This window comes from Dreissena polymorpha, chromosome 5 (assembly GCF_020536995.1).
Source record: "Dreissena polymorpha isolate Duluth1 chromosome 5, UMN_Dpol_1.0, whole genome shotgun sequence".
In the NCBI taxonomy this organism is placed as follows: domain Eukaryota; kingdom Metazoa; phylum Mollusca; class Bivalvia; order Myida; family Dreissenidae; genus Dreissena; species Dreissena polymorpha.
The window spans coordinates 9405875-9426360 of NC_068359.1; the positions used below are offsets into that span (position 1 = coordinate 9405875).

The window sequence follows — 20486 nt, forward strand, 5'->3', positions numbered from 1 at the left end:
TGAACAATAAATAAAAATGCTAAGAATATCAAAACACATTCTTTCTAAAATTTAAAACAGTAACATTACATCATTGTTTCATCATTTAGTAGTAAGTCTGCACATTGGCCTTTAACAAAAAAACAACAACACATTGCCATGGTAATTATGGCAGTACTTATTATTTTCACTAGTTTGTATGTTTCAAGTCAAACCGGAGTATGTACTGAGAAAAATTATAAAAGTTGTTAAAGTTAAAAAATGGATCAATAATCTTTTTTTAAATAGTTCCCAGAGGGCCTGTGTCGTTCAAACAAATACCATACAATATTCAGATGCAACCTCAATTGCAGGCTCCTTATCTTTGTTGTTTAGGTCTATGATAATAATAATTTTTATAACATGCATATAAGGAAAACGCCATGGTTCCCAGTGTATTACTAGACACAAATTGAAAATCAAATCTTGGTTGAACCCTCAACAGGGATAGAACCACTGACAACTGGAGTACTGGAGTAAAAGTCTACTGCTTTGACCACTCGGTCATTTGTGGTCATTAAATGTGGAAGGTATTTTATACTTTATATAAGCAATTCTCGTAGTTTCACAAAATATAACAACGACAACAGAACTTGCCATATTATTCAATCGTTTTGCATTGCAACGATTTATAATTTTATAAACCACTATAGTGGTGGGGGACATAAAAATCTGAAACAATTTTGACAATTTACCAAAACTTGAAAAGGCCCCTTTAATAAAAAGCAAAAAGGTGTGGCTTATTTTCATCCCAGGGACATTATATGATCAATCAAAAATATTTTGACAATGTACAGAATGAATCCGAAGTCGGTCAGTATCAACAAGGCTGGCTAAAAGTATCAATAGTGCAGGCTAGACTCTTGAAATTGTATAGAATGGATCCAATTTTGGCAAGTAACAATAGTGCTGGGTACACTCTTGAAAATGTCCAGAATGAATCCAATTTTTGTAAGTATCAATAGATCTGGCTACACTCTTGAAATTGTCCAGAATGGATCCAATTTTGGTCAGTATCAATAGAGCTGGCTATACTCTTGAAATCGTCCAAAATGGATCCAATTTTGGTAAGTATCAATAGAGCTGGCTAGACTCTTGAAATTGTTAAGAATGGATCCAATTTTGGTAATTATCAATAGAGCTGGCAGCAGGCTAGACTCTTGAAATTGTCTAGAATGGATACAAATTTGGTAAGTATCAAGAGAGCTGGCTTGACTCTTGTAATTGTCTAGATTGGATCCATTTTCGGTAAGTATCAATAGAGCTTGCTAGACTCTTGAAATTATCCAGAATGGATCCAATTTTGGTAAGTATCAATAGAGCTGGCTAGACTCTTGAATTTGTATAGAATAGATCAAATTTTGGTAAGTATCAAGAGAGCTGGCTAGAGTCTTGAAGTTGTCAAGAATGGATCCAATTTTGGTGAGTACCAATACAGTTGGCTTGACTCTTCAAATTGTCCCAAATAGATCAAATTTTGGTAAGTATCAATAGAGCTAGCTAGAGTCTTGAAAGTGTCCACAATGGATCCAATTTTAGTAAGTAACAATAGAGCTGGCTTCACTCTTGAAAATGTCCAGAATGGATCGCAATTCGGTCAATTTCAACAAGACTGGATACACTCTTGCAAATGTCCAGAATGGATTGAGTTTTGGTCAATATCAATAGAGCTGGCGACACACTTGAAATTCTCCAGAATGGATCCAATTTTGGTTAGTATCAATAGAGCTGGCTAGACTCTTACAATTTCCAGAATGGATCCAATTTTTAAGCATCAATAGAGCTGGCTAGACTCTTGAAGATGTCCAAAACGGATCCAATTTTGATAAGTATCAATAGAGAATTTTATGGTCATTAGTTATTTTTTCTCTCCTTCACTTGCTAATGCTGATGTGCTATTAGCTACAAGCATGTGAATTAATATTGCATGTTTGACTTCTTGTTCCTGATGTTGTTGAGGCATGGTCAAGGTCCTACTTCTTGTATGTTTAAATTTCTATTTGAAGTTTATTTGCTGTATATTTTCAACTTTCAATCACATTAGTAGATTTTTCTCTTTATCCGTCCATGGTCTGTTGGCGACATTTTATACGCATGTCCACTCTTTGATTTCTACATTCAAGCCTCTGTGTCCACACAAACTTAAAGAAATTGTTCTAATTACTGTCCCCCTTGGCAATATTGGATGTAAACCTTCTGGCATGACCGCCTTCCTCAACAATCTGCAAATTAAAACCAGAAAATCCATTACTAAGTTGCATCACTTTAAAAAACAAACAAACAAAGGGGCTCTTCAACATACATGGTGTCACATGAATAAAATACAATGGAAAGGTCAAATCTGTTCAAACCTGTTCAACATACATTAAAGTGTGGAGCAATTTTGAAGGATATTTTAATTAAACATGATACTGCTTATTAATCTACATCTCTTGGCCTTGTGGTTTCATTGAAAATGTTTTCAATTGTCACTGTTTGTTTATTTTGGTAAAAAAACAAAACAATTGGCTGCTAATTAAGATTTCTGAGCACCAACGTTGTTTCAGGTCAGATAATACATGTATATGATTAAAATAACATTTACAGACACCACAGTGGATAACAAGATGATGTTTTAAGCTAAATATATAAGCTATAAGTCGCATTGTTTCAGAGACGATTTTTTGCTGTTATCACTCTGGTTGACTTGCTAACATAACTAATGAATGATATGAAATGCTTTCACTTTGAAAAAAGAACAGTTCAACACCTGAGCACGGAACATTCCAAGAAAGTTTTATCATGGATCTCTTAGTGTTTCAGAAGAAAATGATATCAGTTATTTCAGTTAAAGATGTAAACATACCACCACAGAAAATTACCATTCACAATATCTCATAATGGATCATTAACAGTATTTCTTAAACTACTCCAGATGATTATTAATCTATTTATCAAGAATAATGTACAAGTCATTAATTGCAATTAACTTATCTATGCAGTCTCTTGTCTTTTTTTACTAATTTTCAAATTCATAAATTAATGTTAGAACTTTAAGTTATAATAAATGATATGAACATGCTGCCTATCACAACAATTCATATATTTGATTATTTTATTAAATTTCAGTACATCTGAGTTCCACTCGGAGTTCCACAGGTGGTTTTAATTTAGTGTTTGTTTTTATCAGAGTTCATAAATCTGCAGTAACAGTATTATAAACCGAATAGATCAATTCAATACAGGGAAAATACTTGTAGATTTAAGGCTAGTAGACCTACTGCCAATGTATACATTTTGGGCCAAATTAACTATGATACCTTATCTGATAACAGTTCATATTAATCTATTTTTTTAACTCTAAATTTCCAAATTTTTGGTGTTAACAACACATCTTCCACAACGTCACTGGAATATTGACTGAAAGCGGTCACCAAGATACTGTTTTTTTCTTATCACCCTACTGAAGTATGATTTCATTTAAAGCCACACACCTTGAAATGAAGCACATGTTAATCAATACATATAGATGCAATTTGAAAGTGTGCAAAATTGTCCTTCAATTTAAAGCCTAGTTAGCAAGTAAATTTTTATTCTGTTTAATTTTAAAACCGAAAGTAGAATTTCTTTACGTGTACGTCCGTTTCGTCAAACACGATTATTTTTAAGTTTTAAAGCGCAAAAAAGACGGATTTCTACTTTGTTACCAATATATATATATTCTTATTGAGATAGATAAAATTAAATCTATAGCCTAGTTAACAAGTAATTTATTATTTTTCAACCGGTACCGCTTTTAAAACCGAAAGTAGGATTTCTAGACGTATACGTCCATTTTCGACAAACGCGATTATTGTTAAGTTTCAAAGCGCAAAAGAGACGGATTTCTACCTTGTTACCAACAGATATATTCTAATTGGCATAGATAAAATATGTTTCTTATTTATACTAAAATTTACTATGCCATGTATTTCATTTCAAGATGTGTGGCTTTAAAGCCAAACACCTTGAAATGAATTACATGTTAATCAATACATATAGATGCAATTTTAAAGTGTTCAAAATTGTCATTAAATCTATGGCCTAGTTAGCAAGTAATTTATGAATTTTCAAACGATACTGCTTTTAAAACAGAAAGTAGGATTTCTATAGACCAGTTGACGTGTGACGTCACCCGCACCTGCGTGTTTACATCCGGACTACATTGGTAGGCAAAAGAAAGACACAATCAATGGGAAGAAATAGAACGTGATCGTTCATATTTAAACGATCTTATTTAGATTTTATTTTTGAACATGCCAACAAGTTGTTCTACTTTACTGAAACACGGATTGAAAACAAGCAATAAATAGATCAATTCCAAATAAACAACATATAAAAATTAACTAAAATGGTATTTGTCTCGGAAAACTAACACGTTGACACATTAAATAAACATTTAATTAAATTAAATGCAATATTTTTTATTTCATTGTTTGCACCAATCTTAAAATCGTGTAAGCCTTTGTATTACTGTGTTTAAGTTCTGCATAAACCGATTATCGCGTTTTGATCAAATATTGTCCATACTTCACTAACAACATGGTGTAAACCACACTGGGTGGCAGATGACAGTCTGGACATTCAACACAATTGAGTATACCACCATGTCTTCTCTTTCTGGTAGTATTAAGCAGTCATTTGGTTAAATAATTTACTGCTGAAATACTTAACAGTTGCTTAAATTAGATATGTTACATATTGTACAAATTAAAAGTCATGTCCAATATGGATTATCCGAAATTGTAAACCGTTTCATTTATAAAAAATAAAGTATTCGATAAGTATATAATTTACGTAGAAAACATTTAACGTATTTAACGTATTTAGCGGGTATCGGTTAATTAAAACCACGTCATTCTGAATGATTCTGTATGATGAATTAATGTTACAGCAATGCACGAACGACATCATAAAAACAAGAAATTACGCTTAACACCAAAGGGGGTAAATAATGTTTTCAAAAAATAATAATAAAACAATATGTATATAGATATATGTGTGTTAAAATGTTAAATATGTGTCACGCATACTACTAGTAACAAGTTTTCAATATACATGAATACACAGTTCAATTCGCATCATGTAAAGTTGTGTTTTTCAGCTGTATGTTAATTGTCCTCAATAGTGTCATTCTCTGTACAAAACCCATCAAAATTAAAATTACATGTTAATACCGTCATGCACTTCGCTTATAAAAGGGCTTTGAAGTAGAAAATGTCCAATGCACCCCTTACACTTTCTATCACTAATTTTTATCACACTAGCATACTCATGCCATTGATAATTATTATTTTATAATTAGATGTTTTATTATTGTAATTTATTGAAGCTTTTATGCAAAACATAATACGGCTAATGCATGATAGAGCTCTTTGTTGTGTCAAATTGTCGGTCTTTCAGTCTTCAGACAATCTTTACTTTGATATTTATGAAGCATTGTTTTTAAGATGCAAATAAATGTATTAATAAATTCTTTTTGCACTAAATATTATATTTTTGAAATATTATTTAGGTGTTGTTTTTTCGGAGCTTTTTTTCGATTTATTTACTCAACAAGTGTCGTTATCCATATGTTTTGAGCTACTATAACCCATGCTTTTGCCTACCAGTGCATTGCGCATGTGCGAAAATCAAAACAATAACAATGAACTGCTCTATATGTAAATTGTATACGTCCATTTTGACAAATGCGATTAGTTTGAAGTTTTTAACCACAAACAATATGGATTTCTACCTTGTAACCACCATATATATTCTAATTTGCATAGATAAAATATGGTTCTTATTTATAATTAAATTTACTATGTCAAATAAGTTGTGTGGCTATAAGTAATTAACTGCAGACTCAGTCACTCTGTTTTTGTATATTCACAAATGACAAAATGGGGGTACGCGTGTGACCGTGCAAAACATAGCTTTACCTTTTAACATACAGGCCTTCAGCAAACAACTTTGACCACAAGGCACCCCTGTGCCTTAATCTTTAATTTATTACATTCTATAACCAATTTGTGCTGCTTTGATTCATCAATATTATGTATTTAAAATGACATGAAAACATTTAAGGTTCATGGGGGGATACAATTCATTAAAACTTCGCTTTGAATTTTCTTCATTCAATGTGGTACAATATGGTCAAACTATATATCATTTTAAAGCTGAAGACGGATAGAATAACATAAACACATTTTTGACATTCAGTATTTGTGTGCTTTATTCATATTTTTGTTTAAAACCAATACATTTTTACACTAATTTACAAAATCTCAATCTAAAGTTAGGAAGGATATGCACTACCTGAAGTTGAATAAATACAAAGCTGTATACATATACAATGTAAAGTTAGCAACATTTCACAGAAAATTATTGTCATAAAACAACAAATGAGTTTTTATTCAACTGCCTTTTTATGATAAATTTCCTAAACAAAGTTCTAAAAATAACTAAAACGTAACTACTTTTTAAAAATCCAGGTATGGTGAATAATAAGAGTCACAATTCTATTTCAAAGGCTTAACAATTTTGTTATTTACCTCTCAACCAAATTGCACATTTTAAACCATCTCAAATTGAAATAGATTGCAGACGACATATAAAATTGTATAGGAATATAAAAACATTGGCAAACCGATTGATTTTATATTTCAATTCCTTCTACCCATTTTGAAAGCGTGGCCATCGTTGTGCTCCATAGAAAAACGTGCAAAACAAATCGGTCGAAACCATGTGCAGTGGTGAGAAAACCGGGTTTGTGTATACACATACCTGAGAAAACACATAACTTATTTTGACAGTTGGGTGGCAACAAGTAAAACAAATATTAACATTAATCAGCAAGATATCGCACTAAATAACAGAAATGACCACGTAGATATACCATCACTTACCCTATTTCAAATATTTTCCAGCTGAAAATTGTCCCCCACGCGTTTTTTTAGTTTATTTTTATTGTTTTTCTGGAGCCGAAGTGCATCTCACAGAATATCCATCCAACTTCCGTTGTTTTCACTTTCGTTATTAAAAACTCCGTTTAAAAGAATTATTTCTACTTTTAGATTGTCAAAGCGATGTATTATTATATATTATCATTATTATAGTATACCGTGATGAATTGAACGGAGTTACGTATCGATCTTTCTGTCAGTCTGTAAGCGTACTATTTTATGCGCAATAATATAAGTAATGTGAATCGACAACGATTGTAAACATTGGTGAAATGCTTCTTACATAGTTATTCTTTTGAGTGTTTATGAGGTCTGATCGTGCAGTTTGCAAACATCAACGGAAAGATTACAATCCAATGCATTTGTCATCGTCAACCGTTTGGAATGTCAATTAGGCGATGAGCGAGTTTTTAGCATGTTTTTTTCTAATTTATTAATTTAAAAATGGCTGCCCCCATGGTGATGAACTGACATGTGTTCGAGTTTTGATATTTCTAGATATTTAAACTTTTTTTACCTTTTAAGCGTAACTTGCCCTCGTCAATGTCGATATTAATCACTAGTTATATAATTTTCCGCCGAAATACGTGGAATAAACATGATTCAGATTTGTGAAAATAATGTATATTTTATTGTTAAAATCGCTTTGTATTTTGATTGATTTTGTGGATGTCATGATACGTTGATGTAAAAAATTGGTAGCAGTTTGAAGGAAAATCATCCTTTAAAGCATATATGTATACATTATCAATGTGGCACTCTTCCTTTAGTCAAATTTGAGTTCAATGCTAGGTGTGCCACATTTTTCAAATTGAAGCCTCTACACGAACCTTAAATAGACAGATTCATCAGCTTTTAAACGACTTTTTATTTTTAGCCTACCTGAATTTTCGCAACAGTTTTTAGTTCCAATTCAATTGACGACAATTCGCTTCACTCTTATAATTTTATTTAATCTTTGGCCCATTCTGGACCGTCGAGAAAAATTCGTTCCCTTCAGCATTCTTTGACAGACTTGACAGACATCTTGGAAATACGACTACTTTGCGGTGAGGCCGCCTCTTTACGGCCAACTTTAGCGGTATCCTATATAGCAAAATAAAATAATCCATTCTAGACTCCACGGAAGAACGCGAATGAACCGCAATTGTAATTGTAAATTCATACAGCAGGTGCGCGTTGTTATGCGAGACTGTGTCCCAAGTAAATATTGACTTTTTGGTGTAAACTTTGCGCGTCCATGTTGACAGGGAACCATCCGACTGCATTCAATGTAAGTTATGATTTTAAAGAAGGATTTAACCGCCAAGTACGGTTTTAAACCAGTCTGGATTTCATCTTAAAATTTCATATCTGACATATGAATGTTCTTAAAAGGGGGCTGGAGCGATGTTCAAACGTCTGAAACAGAAAGCGCGCGAGTATTAGAAAAAAGGAAAACACAAATGTGTCTTCATTTATTTATTTTGCGTTTCTCCTAAAGAAAGTAACTCATTTCACTGCTTAACAGGTCTTTTGTGATCAGCTGGCATGAATAACTGAGTAATCAGCATTTTAGCAGTGATATAGGAAACTTTATTAGATCTATCAGCCCGTTGCAGGACAAGTGCAGTTTAGAAATATTTGTGACCCCTGGGAGTGGAACGACAAGGATGCGAAAAAACTTGGGCGCAAAACATCCGCAATTCCTTATAGCAGGCCTTTTCTTCCTTCTTTGTCAGTAGCCTGTCAAAGGCCGCTTCCCCTCAGAGAAAGTCCCCTCAAAAAATTCCCCAAACAATTTTTTTTTAAATCATGCAGTTTTCACTTAAAAATTAGCTAATATAGATAATGTGTTCCCTTTTTGGATAAAATATCATGAAATTTCTTCCCCAACGTAAAGGCCAGGCTCTTTCTCCTATTGGTGAAAAAAGCCCTGTCAAATAGTTCAATTCCAATAATTCATGAATATAAATATTTTAACTCAAACCAGTAAGGTGCAACTCACTAGTTTATAATTTCAGTTGAAAATAAAATTTTAAGATCCAAAATTTATGGGCTTATTTGTTGTCTAAAATAGCGAGTTGCACCCCACGGTTTTTTTTTTGGTCAAATAGTTCAATTCCAATTCCAATAATTCATGAATATAAATATTTTAACTCAAACCAGTGAGGTGCAACTCACTAGTTTAGAATTTCAGTTGAAAATACAATTTTAAGATCCAAAATTTATGGGCTTATTTGTTGTCTAAAATAGCGAGTTGCAACCAACAGTTTTTGGGGTCAAATATTTCATTTCTAATAATAATTGAATATAAATTTTTGTTCTCAAACCCGTGAGGTGCAACTCACTAGTTTAGAATTTCATTTGAAAATAAAATTTTAAGATCAAAAATTTATGGGCTTATTTGTCGCCTAAAATAGCGAGCTGCACCCCACGTTTTTGGGGGTCAAATATTTAAATTCCAATTCCAATATTTCTTGAATATAACAATTTTAACTCAAACCAGTGGGGTACAACTCACAAGTTTAGAATTTCAGTTGAAAATAAAATTCAAAGATCCAAAAATTATGGGCTTATTTGTCGTCTAAAATATCGAGCTGCACCCCACAGTTTTTGGGGTCAAATATTTAAATTCCAATTCCAATTTTTCTTAATTATTATTATTTAACGCAAACCAGTGAGGTGCAACTCACTAGTTTAGAATTTGAGTTTAAAACACAATTTTAATATCCAAAATGTATGGGGTTATTTGTCGTCTAAAATAGCGAGCTGCACCCCACGGTTTTCGGGGTTAAATATTTCAATTCCAATAATTCTTGAGTATGAATATTTGTACTCAAACCAGTGAGGTGCAACTCACTAGTTTAGAATTTCGAGAGGTTTGAGGTTTTTCGACCCCGGATGTTAAGCCCTTCATCGTTTCGCCCCGAATTTGAAGTGGCATTGCTTATCATGCTTTGCCGAGAATATTTATCTTCTACTTACAATAAGACGTTGTCGATAAACATTACTGTATTTGTTTTAAAATGTTTTATGTGTTATTTCATGCTTTGTTATGAATAAACTGTACACAATACATGAACAACAAAATAAACAATAATAGCAGGGCTTGACACTAACTTTTTTACCTACTGTCCCAAAGGACCACCAGCTTTCAGAAATTACTGGTCCTGCAAGATATACGTGGTCCGACAATTTGTGTATGCTATTTTACCTAAATTTCAAGCTTCTCTTCATTAGTTTTAGGTTTTTTAGGCGGAGATTCAACCAACCCCGGAATGAAATTCCACATTGCAATAACTTGTTATCTTGAAAATACGCACGTTTACTCTCCGGCAATATCAAAACATTATTCGGCGCCCTCCAGTGTAAATTCGCACGGTAAATACATTTCTGATGGTACTAAGATCGATAAAATGCTGATTATTGCTGCTTTTTCACAATAATAAATACCATTTTGTTCATTTCTCGATTCAAACGCTTTGAATGTTATGTTAATTTGTGTATCGATCACGGCAAAGTCCAGAGACATTTGTGGAACGCAAATTGATTTTTTGATCCAACAACAGGTTTTTGTTATCCGGGCATCTAGAAAAATTGGAATTTCCAATATGTTGCTATTTGAATCCCGGTCTCGAGTCGACCCATAAAATAATGATGAAATTATCGGTTTATTATGAACATATAAAGTTGTTTTATTGATTAAAACGGCTTTCCACCAGTATTTCACAATAAGCTGACCAGGATTTTAAACCGGTCCGACGGATCAACCAATTTCTAGTTTCACTTGTCCTCACTATTTTTTACTGACCCCGGGTCAACGGACCACCGTTAGTGTTGAGCCCTGAATAGACTAGAGTGTAATAAATGTTGTTTCATTCGAAATAAACAATAGCAAAATGCAATTAATGATGTTTAATGTATGTGATTAAATTAAAAAGTAATTTTCAAAATAACACGGATAGTATAGATATCTTTTATATGCAATGTCTGATAATGAAGTAGTAGTGCGATTTCGCTTACTTTTTTCATTATTTGCTGTTTCTTTTTAGTATTATGTATACAGTGTATAAGTACATTTCTGTATAATTATTTAAGAACACAACCAACATGAATTTATGGCACTCGATCTATTTTAATACTTTTAATTGAAGCTTGATTTGGTGCAACTTAAGAATTGTCACTTAATATTTATATAATTATTAATTACCTATATCTATACTTACCTTAAATTAGTTTGTAACGGAACACACTGGTATACATGTAAATATATATACACCTGTTTAAAAATAGCTGTTTATTTTCAATATGCATGTCTTAAGAGAACTTTGCTAATTCCTTTTACTGTTAAATCTAAATTTATATTCCTAAAAAAATATATTATGTATGTGCCTGTATGTCATTGACCACTGTTGACTACATTCTGTGTTATATGTATGTGTACTCATGGGCTTCAAGCCTACTGTATTTTGAAATAAAACCATATAATAATACATAATTATAACTTCATAAAGAATTCATAATCTTGATGACAATATCAGAAACCTTATTATTTTCCTTTCTCTCAACGTCTGTGCGTGTTTTTACAGCCGGATAAGTGTCACATGATCAGGTCTACCGTGAAGAAAGTGGACCGTTAAACAAGCGATAACGGAATACTAGAACAAACCTTGAACAATCGATTCCATATGCTCTAATTGCGATAAAGCAGATGTTATGCCAATTAGTGTAATCTAACAAATAAAATATACTTTTCACTTAACCATTTATTGACTCAAACCTGGGATGTAAACAAACACAGGTTTTGTATAGGTTGCTGCTCAAACCGATATGTGTGACAAACAGCTGGTGATCTCTATAAAACTATTAAAATAGTTGCTGGTTTAGTAAGAATAAATCTATTTCAATAAATTGCCAAGTATTTACATATTATTTTTTCAAGTATTTATTCATTATTTTGTCTTATGTTTTAAAGATCCATGTATGAGTAATAATACATTTGTAGACCACATTCGACAACAAAATAAAAGTTGACATGATTTTGATATATGAGAGTGAAAATGTAATGTTACAAGGACTCAATCTTTTCCAAAAAACTAACTTAAGCACTAATGTTCGAGAAAGTTGTTAACATTGCCTTCTTTAGATGTTTGGATGGACACTCTGAGTGCATGTGGAAAACTGTTCAGACCACCTGAGTGGACTGAAGTTACCCAGAACATTCAGGTCTGGCGCTGTCGTTCGCCACTTGAGCCATTTGCGAAAATATTGAGAATTTGGCTCAAGAAAAATCCGATTTGCGAAAATGCTGAAATCTCGTAAAATTTCATTGAAAACAGTCGCCATTTTAACCCGAAACTGGTATTTTTCTCTTTGTTTCGATGAAAGTATTCGCAATTTGAACAGTGAACAAAAACCGGTATGCACCTGTATCGAGACATCGCTTGACCTTATTGTTATTGAAGTGCACATGGTAGCTGGCCAATCAAAACTGAGCTGGCTTACACATTAAATGACGTTGTTGAATGAAACGTAAACATGGGTGGAGCTATGAATACACAGTTAATATTGTCGTCTGCAAACAAAATAGCGGATGGTCGCAAATGTCGTATAGACCGTTCCATAATCGATAAATTGACCGCCGCCATATTGTCAGTCACGTGACTGTCCGCCATTACACTGCTGCTAACTGGTGCGAGACTGCGATTCCAAAAGCCAACGAGAGCGCCGATGGCGTTAAAAACATAGGTGCAAGATACAGGGAAGAATGGCGTCACGTGGTATAATGTAGTTCGATATCGCCATCCGCGAATTTCTCAAATCAATAATTTCAAACAATTACCGACTATTTAAATAGATAATCTTTTAATTAATACTTATTAAAGATTCTCGCGCAATTAATTACCGCTAATTGTTTGTAATTGGTCTCATGTGGTAAAAATCTACATTCCAAAATCATAACATATTATATTAAGTATGATATTTGTGATACGCCTTCCTTTATTTTTCTTGTTCTAACTGATATCAAAGATAAAAAATTGTGGTTTGGATTTATATTTAATTTTTTTTAGATGGAATTTTGTCACGCTAAAAAACGAGCTTTTTATCATGAGAGAGTGATATTGATCTTGACGATATTTTATGTGATTATTCGGAAGATGAAGAGAATGTGATCTATGTGATATATCTATATTTTCATCTGTGAATCATTTAACAGCTATAAAGCTAAAAAATACTAAAAAATGTATTTTATAGGTCTTTGAAGTAACGCAAAACATATGGATAACGACACCAAATGTTTAGTAAATTAATCCACACACAAAAACTCCGAAAAAAACACCTAAATAATATTTCAAAAATATATTATTAAGCCCCAAACGAATTTATTAATACATTTATTTGCAACTTTAAAAACGCGGCATAAGCATCAAATTAAAGATTATCTGAAGACTGAAAGGCCGACAATTTGACACAACAAAGAGCTCTATGCATAAGCCGTAATATTTTTTGCAGAAAAGCTTCAATAAATTACAATAGTAATACATCTAATTATAAAAATATAATTATGAATGGCATGAGTACGTTAGTGTGATAAACACGTGAGTAATAGAAAGTATAAGGAGTGCATTGAAAATAAACGTACTACAAAGCCCTATTAAAAGCGAAGTGCATGACAGTATTAACATGTAATTTTAATTTGATGGGTTTTGTACAGAGAATGACGCTATTGAGGAATATTAACATACAACTGAAAAACACAACTTTACATGATGCAATTTGAACTGTGTATTCATGTATATTGAAAACTCGTTACTAGTGAGTATGAGTGGCAAATATCTAACATTTTAACACACATATATCTATATTAATATTTTTTTAAACATTATTTACCCCCGTTCGTGTCATATGTAATTTCTTGTTTTATGATGTCGTTCGTGCATTGCCGTAACATTAAATCTTCATACGTGAAGGCCGTAGTTTTAATTAACCGATACCCGCTAAATACGCTAAATGTTATGTTTTTAGGTAAATTTTATAATTATCAAATTCTTTTGTTCATAAATTAAACCAGGGATTAAACGGGCTAGTATCTTTACGGTGTACAATTTCTGATATTCTATATTGGACATAACTTTTAATTTGTACAATATGTAACATATCTAATGAACGCAACTGTTAAGTATGTCGGAGGTAAAATATTAAACCAAATGACTGCTTAATACTACCAGAAAGAGAAGACATGGTGGCATCATCAATTGTGTTTAATGACCAGACTGTCATCTGCCACCCAGTTTGGTTTATGACACCCCGGGATGAAGCCATGTTGTTAGTTAAGTCTGGATAATATCTGATCAAAACGAGATAATCGGATTATGCAGAACAAACGGGCAATTCAACACTGGAATGCAAAGGATTACGCGATTTTAAGATTGATGCATATAATCAAATGATAAATATTGCATTTAGTTTAATTAAATGGTTTTTTTTAATGTGTCAACGTGTTTATTTTCCTAGACAAATCCCTAAAAAATGCACGTTTTTCAAACATTTTTCTGTTATAACACTAACTTAACATCTCCTCTAGCAGAAAAACTTTATTTCATTAAATTTGCATGACAAACAAACACGTTTTACAAAAAGAAAGAAATTCACCCGTTGAATAATCGGTACTCTCTTATATATGTTACCGGTTGTTTGGCAGTAGTGTAATGGCGGACGCGGAGAGTATTCAGGGGAGATAATTGGGTAATTACTAAATTATGGAACGGTCTATTATAAGATTATAAATGAAAATAAGCGTGAAAATAAATTAATTATTTCCAAGCTGACTATCGATCTAAATTAAATAGTGATAATTAAATAATTAGTTCTATGTCGTTGAGGTTACAACTTTCTGCCGATTTTCGATTGAAATGAAAAGGTGTTAATTAATTAATTTGATCGTTTTACTCACACACTATGATAACTAACAGCGGCGTATTTTAATCAAAGGAAAACTTGAAAAACACGCGCGGTTTATTTGCAATTAAAATTTAATTAAAGTTACGAATTTTGTAACGCATAGGAAGACTAATTCATGTCGTCTACTATATAAATGGAAGGAACCACTTTGTCCGTACAGTCGCTAACATGACTTCTTTAACCTTAAATCGTCCTTTGGACGAAAATGAGTCTGAACAAACAAACAAAATAATTAAAACACCAAAAACTAGAGCATTCCAAGAGTCATGGAAAGTTGATAATAATTGGCTTCGCTTTGAGAATGAATCAAAATCAATGTACTGTGACCTATGCATTAAGGTGCAGAATTCCAACACGTTCACTGTAGGTTGCAATATCCTGAAAAAAGACTCGGTGACGAAACATGCAAAGTCTAAAGGTAAGATTTTGAAGATGAGAGGAATTTTTATTTGAAATTACTTTGAAATGCTGTAGTTTAACTATATGTATACTGGTCAGCGAGTATTTGTCGGACGAAATTCACGGTTTTTCGTGGATTACTTCCTTAATAATGCAAATTACGGCATGAAAAGTTTACCGATATATCTTGGGTTCGTCATGTACAAGTGCATGTAAACATAGTCGGATTTTGATGTGCGCATGCGTATGTACGAGGCCCGCATATGGGGTCATCAAAGGGAGGTAATTTTACACTATACAGGAGTATTTTCCGGACATTTATATGATTTGAGTAAATCGCAACAAATTATGTTTAAAATGGTATTTTTCTGAACTGAAACGATAGAAACACGTGAATGTATTTATTTAATGGTGCAAAATGTATTCTTCAGTGTGTATTAATAGAGTTACAATTGGAATCCAATATCAGTGCATACAAGAATATCCGTTGTTGATGTCTCTTTAAAAATGTTGTACGGTCATCGCATTAATAAATAAACGTGAGATAATTTCATATTGGTAGAGAAACAAGGCTATAAATTATCATTGCATTGGTATTATTTATAATATGATGATTATTTAATACCAAAAACGTGTTTCATTCAATACATAAGGTTTTATAATAATCAATACATCACAAACGTCAAAATCAGCTTACATGAATCTCGTGCACGAGAAACACAAGGGACACAGCCATTCACTCTTCACAATACAGCCATGGCTTACATGCCTTACAATACCAGCTTTCTCCCTCTTCCATACTCTCTCGTAAGTATTCTTGCTCGCTACGATGCAAACATTCAAAATGGTACCATTTGCCACACACTTTCTCATCACACCCGAACCACACAATGCCCTTGCTCTCATCCAACACCCTCCCTCTCATACAACAGACTCCACACGTAAACTTCTTGTTAGCAAGTTTCCCTCTATCCATTTTCTCGTCCGCTTTTTTCTTCTGTTCCTGTTCCCTGGCCAATCGCTTTTCAACACGTTCCTCTTTTCTCTTAATCTTTTCAATTTCTCCCTCCTCTTTCATTCTTTTCCTTTCGTCGGCTTCCAAAGCTCGCTGCGCATCTCGACGGTCTTTCTCGGCGGAAGCTTTCTCTCGTTCCTATCGGAGGAAAACCATTGTAAAATGCATGTAATACGATTTGATATGACACGAGACAGTTATAACGAAATAAGTGTTAATGTACAGTAATACATACAAAATGTGCACTGCTTCTGAATGTTGGATAGTGTTGTATTATGGTGATTAAATACCTACGCCTTACCATTAACTCCTTCATTATTTCGTCACCACTTATTACTCGTCCCTCGGTAACTATTCTTCTTTTATTTCGTTGAGCTGCAGGTTTTGACGCTGGTGGAACTAAAATGTCAGCAAGTGACTCAGGCACTAGACCGGCCTTGACAAGAGAGTTAACCGTGAAACGTCCACATTCTTTACATGTCTGGGCCGAGTTGTCATCTAAAAAGAACGCATATGTTCATAATATGAAAAACTAATAAATAAATATGAGGATGTGTGCAATGTGTGTATCATTTTTTTTAAACATACGTTATTTTTGATAATCATCTTGCAGGTAAACTGTACCATTAATATTTTGCACAGCGGGAAACATCGCCGGTATAAGCTGGGACTTGTCTATGGCTCCCCTGTCTAGTGGGACGATACCAGCTTTGACAAAAGCCCCTATGATGGTAGACGGTGTGATGCGGTCCATCGCATACTTCAGTAAAACAGGGTATTTGGATTTCCCTATAGTAAAGGACGGGCAAACAATTCCCAGATCAGACGCAAGTGATGCCATGTTTGTCTTTAACGTGCCAATTATCTGAAAATGTTTTTTAAAAATCAATCAATAAATGTTTATTCAAATAAAACACTTGTTATGTAAGTCCTCATTTACCTTACGTGTTTTGATGTGACTAAATGCATACGAGTACAATGTTAGTTTGATTGTTTAGCCTTGTTAATAAATTATTCAACGATTTAGGCTTTTGACTAGGATGCTATTGAGTTTGAGATACCTTCACATCCAACGGCTGCAAGATGTGCGTGGTATGGCCTGGAAACCCGATCAGCACAACATCGTTCGCCCTGGCCGCCTGAATAACTGGTAGGGAAATGTGTGCGTCATGATTGTCCATGATCAAGACAACCGGCCTTGCTCGCCCACAGTGGGGCAGAAATCCTTTCATGAACCATGTTTGAAACAACTCATGGTCGATATACCCCGTCGAGCTGCTCCCATAGAGCCATGTGTCTGGCACGCCGTCGGTAAAACGCGTGTGTGGCAATGAACCCTGTATGATTGTTCAAATTTAAACATGTATCACCAAGTACCTTGGGCATGACATAAAAGCATGTATATTACGTACAAAACTATAAACAAAAATACATGGTTGATATATTATCATATTTTTTCCATTTGAGTTTAAATGAGTCGTGTTCTGAGAAAATTGAGCTTAATGCATGTGCGTAAAGTGTCGTCCCAGATTAGCCTGTGCAGTCCGCAGAGGCTAATCAGGGACGAAACTTTCCGCTTGTATGGTATTTTTAGTTCCAAGGAAGTCCCTCCTTACCGAAAATAAAATTTAGGCGGACTGCACATGCTTATCTGGGATGACACTTTACGCACATGCGTTAAGATCAGTTTTCTCAGAACAAGGCTCAAATATTATATTACAATTTCATAATCTGTAAGCGTTTAAGCTTGAATAATATTTAAGTGCTTAAACAATTCACTGCATTTATACAGAATACAATTACCTTGAAAATAATCATTGTAGGGAGAAACCGCCCATCTGCACAAACGCAAAGGTGCGCGGTTATATGGTTTCCTCCACCGCCCATAACTTTCCGGCTGATGGTGTGCTCCCTTTTTCCAGTAATAACTTTCTCTTTGGCTTTTTCTTTTCCCGACCAACCGGTCTCGTCACAGTTGAATATCTTAATTACGTATACGTAAGTGTGTAAGCAATGAAATTTACGATTTGAATGCACTAATTATTTTATCAGTAAGTAAATAGGTTTGTCTTCGTTTTTATTAAATTCCGATGTTTCTTAAAGTAAAATAATTTTATAAATGACATTAACAAATAAAAAGAAAAAAGAAAACCTTAAAAAAACGAACTTATATTTTCACTAAATTCATATAAGTATTCCATATTGATGTCAGTTGATATAGACCCGTTTACGATATAAAACAACTTACTTGTGACGGTTTATCTTTTACACCATACTGTGTGAGGGTTTTGTCCAGAAAGTCAAAGAATGGGTATATGACATCCTCCCTCGACATTGAGGAACGTGCCGGATCCAAACTATCGGGCGTCCGCTCCTGAAGTTCCGGGTGGCGCGCAAACAATTTTCGGAACCATTCGTCTGACGGCCCATTTTCTGACACCTTATACGGATATGTCCTACCTGTACATTAGTTCGAAAGTAAATCTACATAATATCATATAATACAACAATAACTGTGATGTAGGGGCGGGACCATGTTATGAAGACGTATAATTATAAAGGAATATACGTGTCCGTGGTAAATGAACCAGTCAAGGGTAAAACATTTCAATTACATGCACAGTATTCATAATAAGATTACAGACTTATAAATTGTAAACATAAATGATCGAACCAACCTCCTTGCTTAATGATTTCCCGAATATAAACACGGGTTCTGTTTCGTGTCATAGGGAAACCATGATCCGCCATGTATAATAGATAACTCACAAGAGCCCCCTCTTCCTCATCGTTTAATAGGCTCACTGGGCCTGGGCGTGTCTCGTCAACACGCCTATGTACATGATATTATAATGTACTACGTGGAACATTGAATTCACGTGCAGCGACCCTAATTTTCATTTTGTGCTGCCTAACAGCAGAGACGGCACGCTGCATCTGTGTCTTTTCCCTTGATTGCATTTGTTTTCTGCAATTCAATCCATTTTTGCATTACATTCTAATTGTAAAACAGACACTTAAATATAATATTATCCTTTTTAAGTCGTTTAATTAATGCTAGCATTCCTAAACTTATATTTGTGTATCAAATGTGGGGTTTATTCGTAAAATAACTTAAACTATGCAAACATTAACATAGATTAGACTATTCAATATTACGAAACACAGCTATTACAAACCCATCAAGGGCGAAAATCCCAGCAGTGAATGTATATAGTCGTCAATAAGATTTGTTTCCCTTTAATCAAAGCGTTAACTATAAACATTTTGCAAGCAAATACGATATCTGTTTATAAAAAAGTGTGTCGAGTTTTTAATGTAAACAAATCAATAATTGAAATAGTTTGTTGCTGTTGACTACATCAGTTTCGTGTTAAATATGAGGTTTTAAGAAAAAACAATGGAGGTTTGGTGTATTGTAGCAGACGACCGAAAATGTCAAGAACACAGGTCGGGCCTTATTGAGTGAATTATTTTGCGCATGCGCGTACTATTAATATCCCCCGCGCGGAGGTCACATTTCATTGCGACAAAATTTGTAAACATTACAATTATTTAACTACAATACTTGCCTTTCAACGAATTTCTGGTGTCAACATTGAGAAAACAATCGCGCGTAAGGATGTGACGTAGAAAATTGTGCTAATGGGTTAAAATACACGAAATAAATAGAACGTCCGATAAATACTGCTGTCCGACAAATACTCGCTGACCAGTATATGCAGATTGACTATGTATTTATTTTTTTTATTTTCAGATCACACTCATGCCGTCGATGCCAGCAAGCAGTAAAGCAGCAAAACAATGTATTTTGTGAATGAAATGTATGCTTGTATTTTACATGCCATCCATCATGTTGTTAAAAATGCGCTGTATTAAAATATCTCTATTACTATGAAAATTGTGATGTGATGTTTATTATGATATGTGACATGTGCTTGTTGTCATTAAAAGAAATATGAAAAATCTATAGGATATATTGTTATTTGAAACAAACGAAAACTGGTTGGCAATAGGCCCAAAGCGCGCAAACGCACCACAGACAATCTAGGATCCAAAAAATTTCCGGGGGGGGGGTGTGCACTGCCCCGGACCCCCCTACATCTGGGTTGCTCAAACATTTTTTGGGCCAGCGCTAGCCCTGA

The 20486-nt window shown here is 33.8% G+C and overlaps 1 protein-coding gene across 1 annotated transcript; it reads right to left on the reverse strand.

Annotated features, from left to right (window-relative positions):
• Positions 1–15905: 15905 nt before the first annotated feature.
• On the reverse strand, positions 15906–20053 carry LOC127881261 (uncharacterized). The gene is made up of 7 exons (XM_052429013.1): positions 19020–20053; positions 18590–18801; positions 18145–18324; positions 17403–17678; positions 16966–17206; positions 16643–16839; positions 15906–16479 (listed from the first exon to the last, which is right to left on the reverse strand). Exons 1-7 carry the CDS (start codon positions 19090–19092, stop codon positions 16063–16065), a joined length of 1596 nt encoding a protein of 531 aa, XP_052284973.1. The 5' UTR covers positions 19093–20053; the 3' UTR covers positions 15906–16062.
• Between the last annotated feature and the right edge of the window lie 433 nt (positions 20054–20486).

Coding starts and splice junctions, on each gene's coding strand:
- LOC127881261 (XM_052429013.1), bottom strand. CDS start 19,092: ATGGCGGATCATGGTTTCCCTATGACACGAAACAGAACCCGTGTTTAT. Junction 18,802..19,019: donor GGAAATCATTAAGCAAGGAG/GTTGGTTCGATC, acceptor ACTAATGTACAG/GTAGGACATATCCGTATAAG. Junction 17,679..18,144: donor CTACAATGATTATTTTCAAG/GTAATTGTATTC, acceptor ACAATCATACAG/GGTTCATTGCCACACACGCG.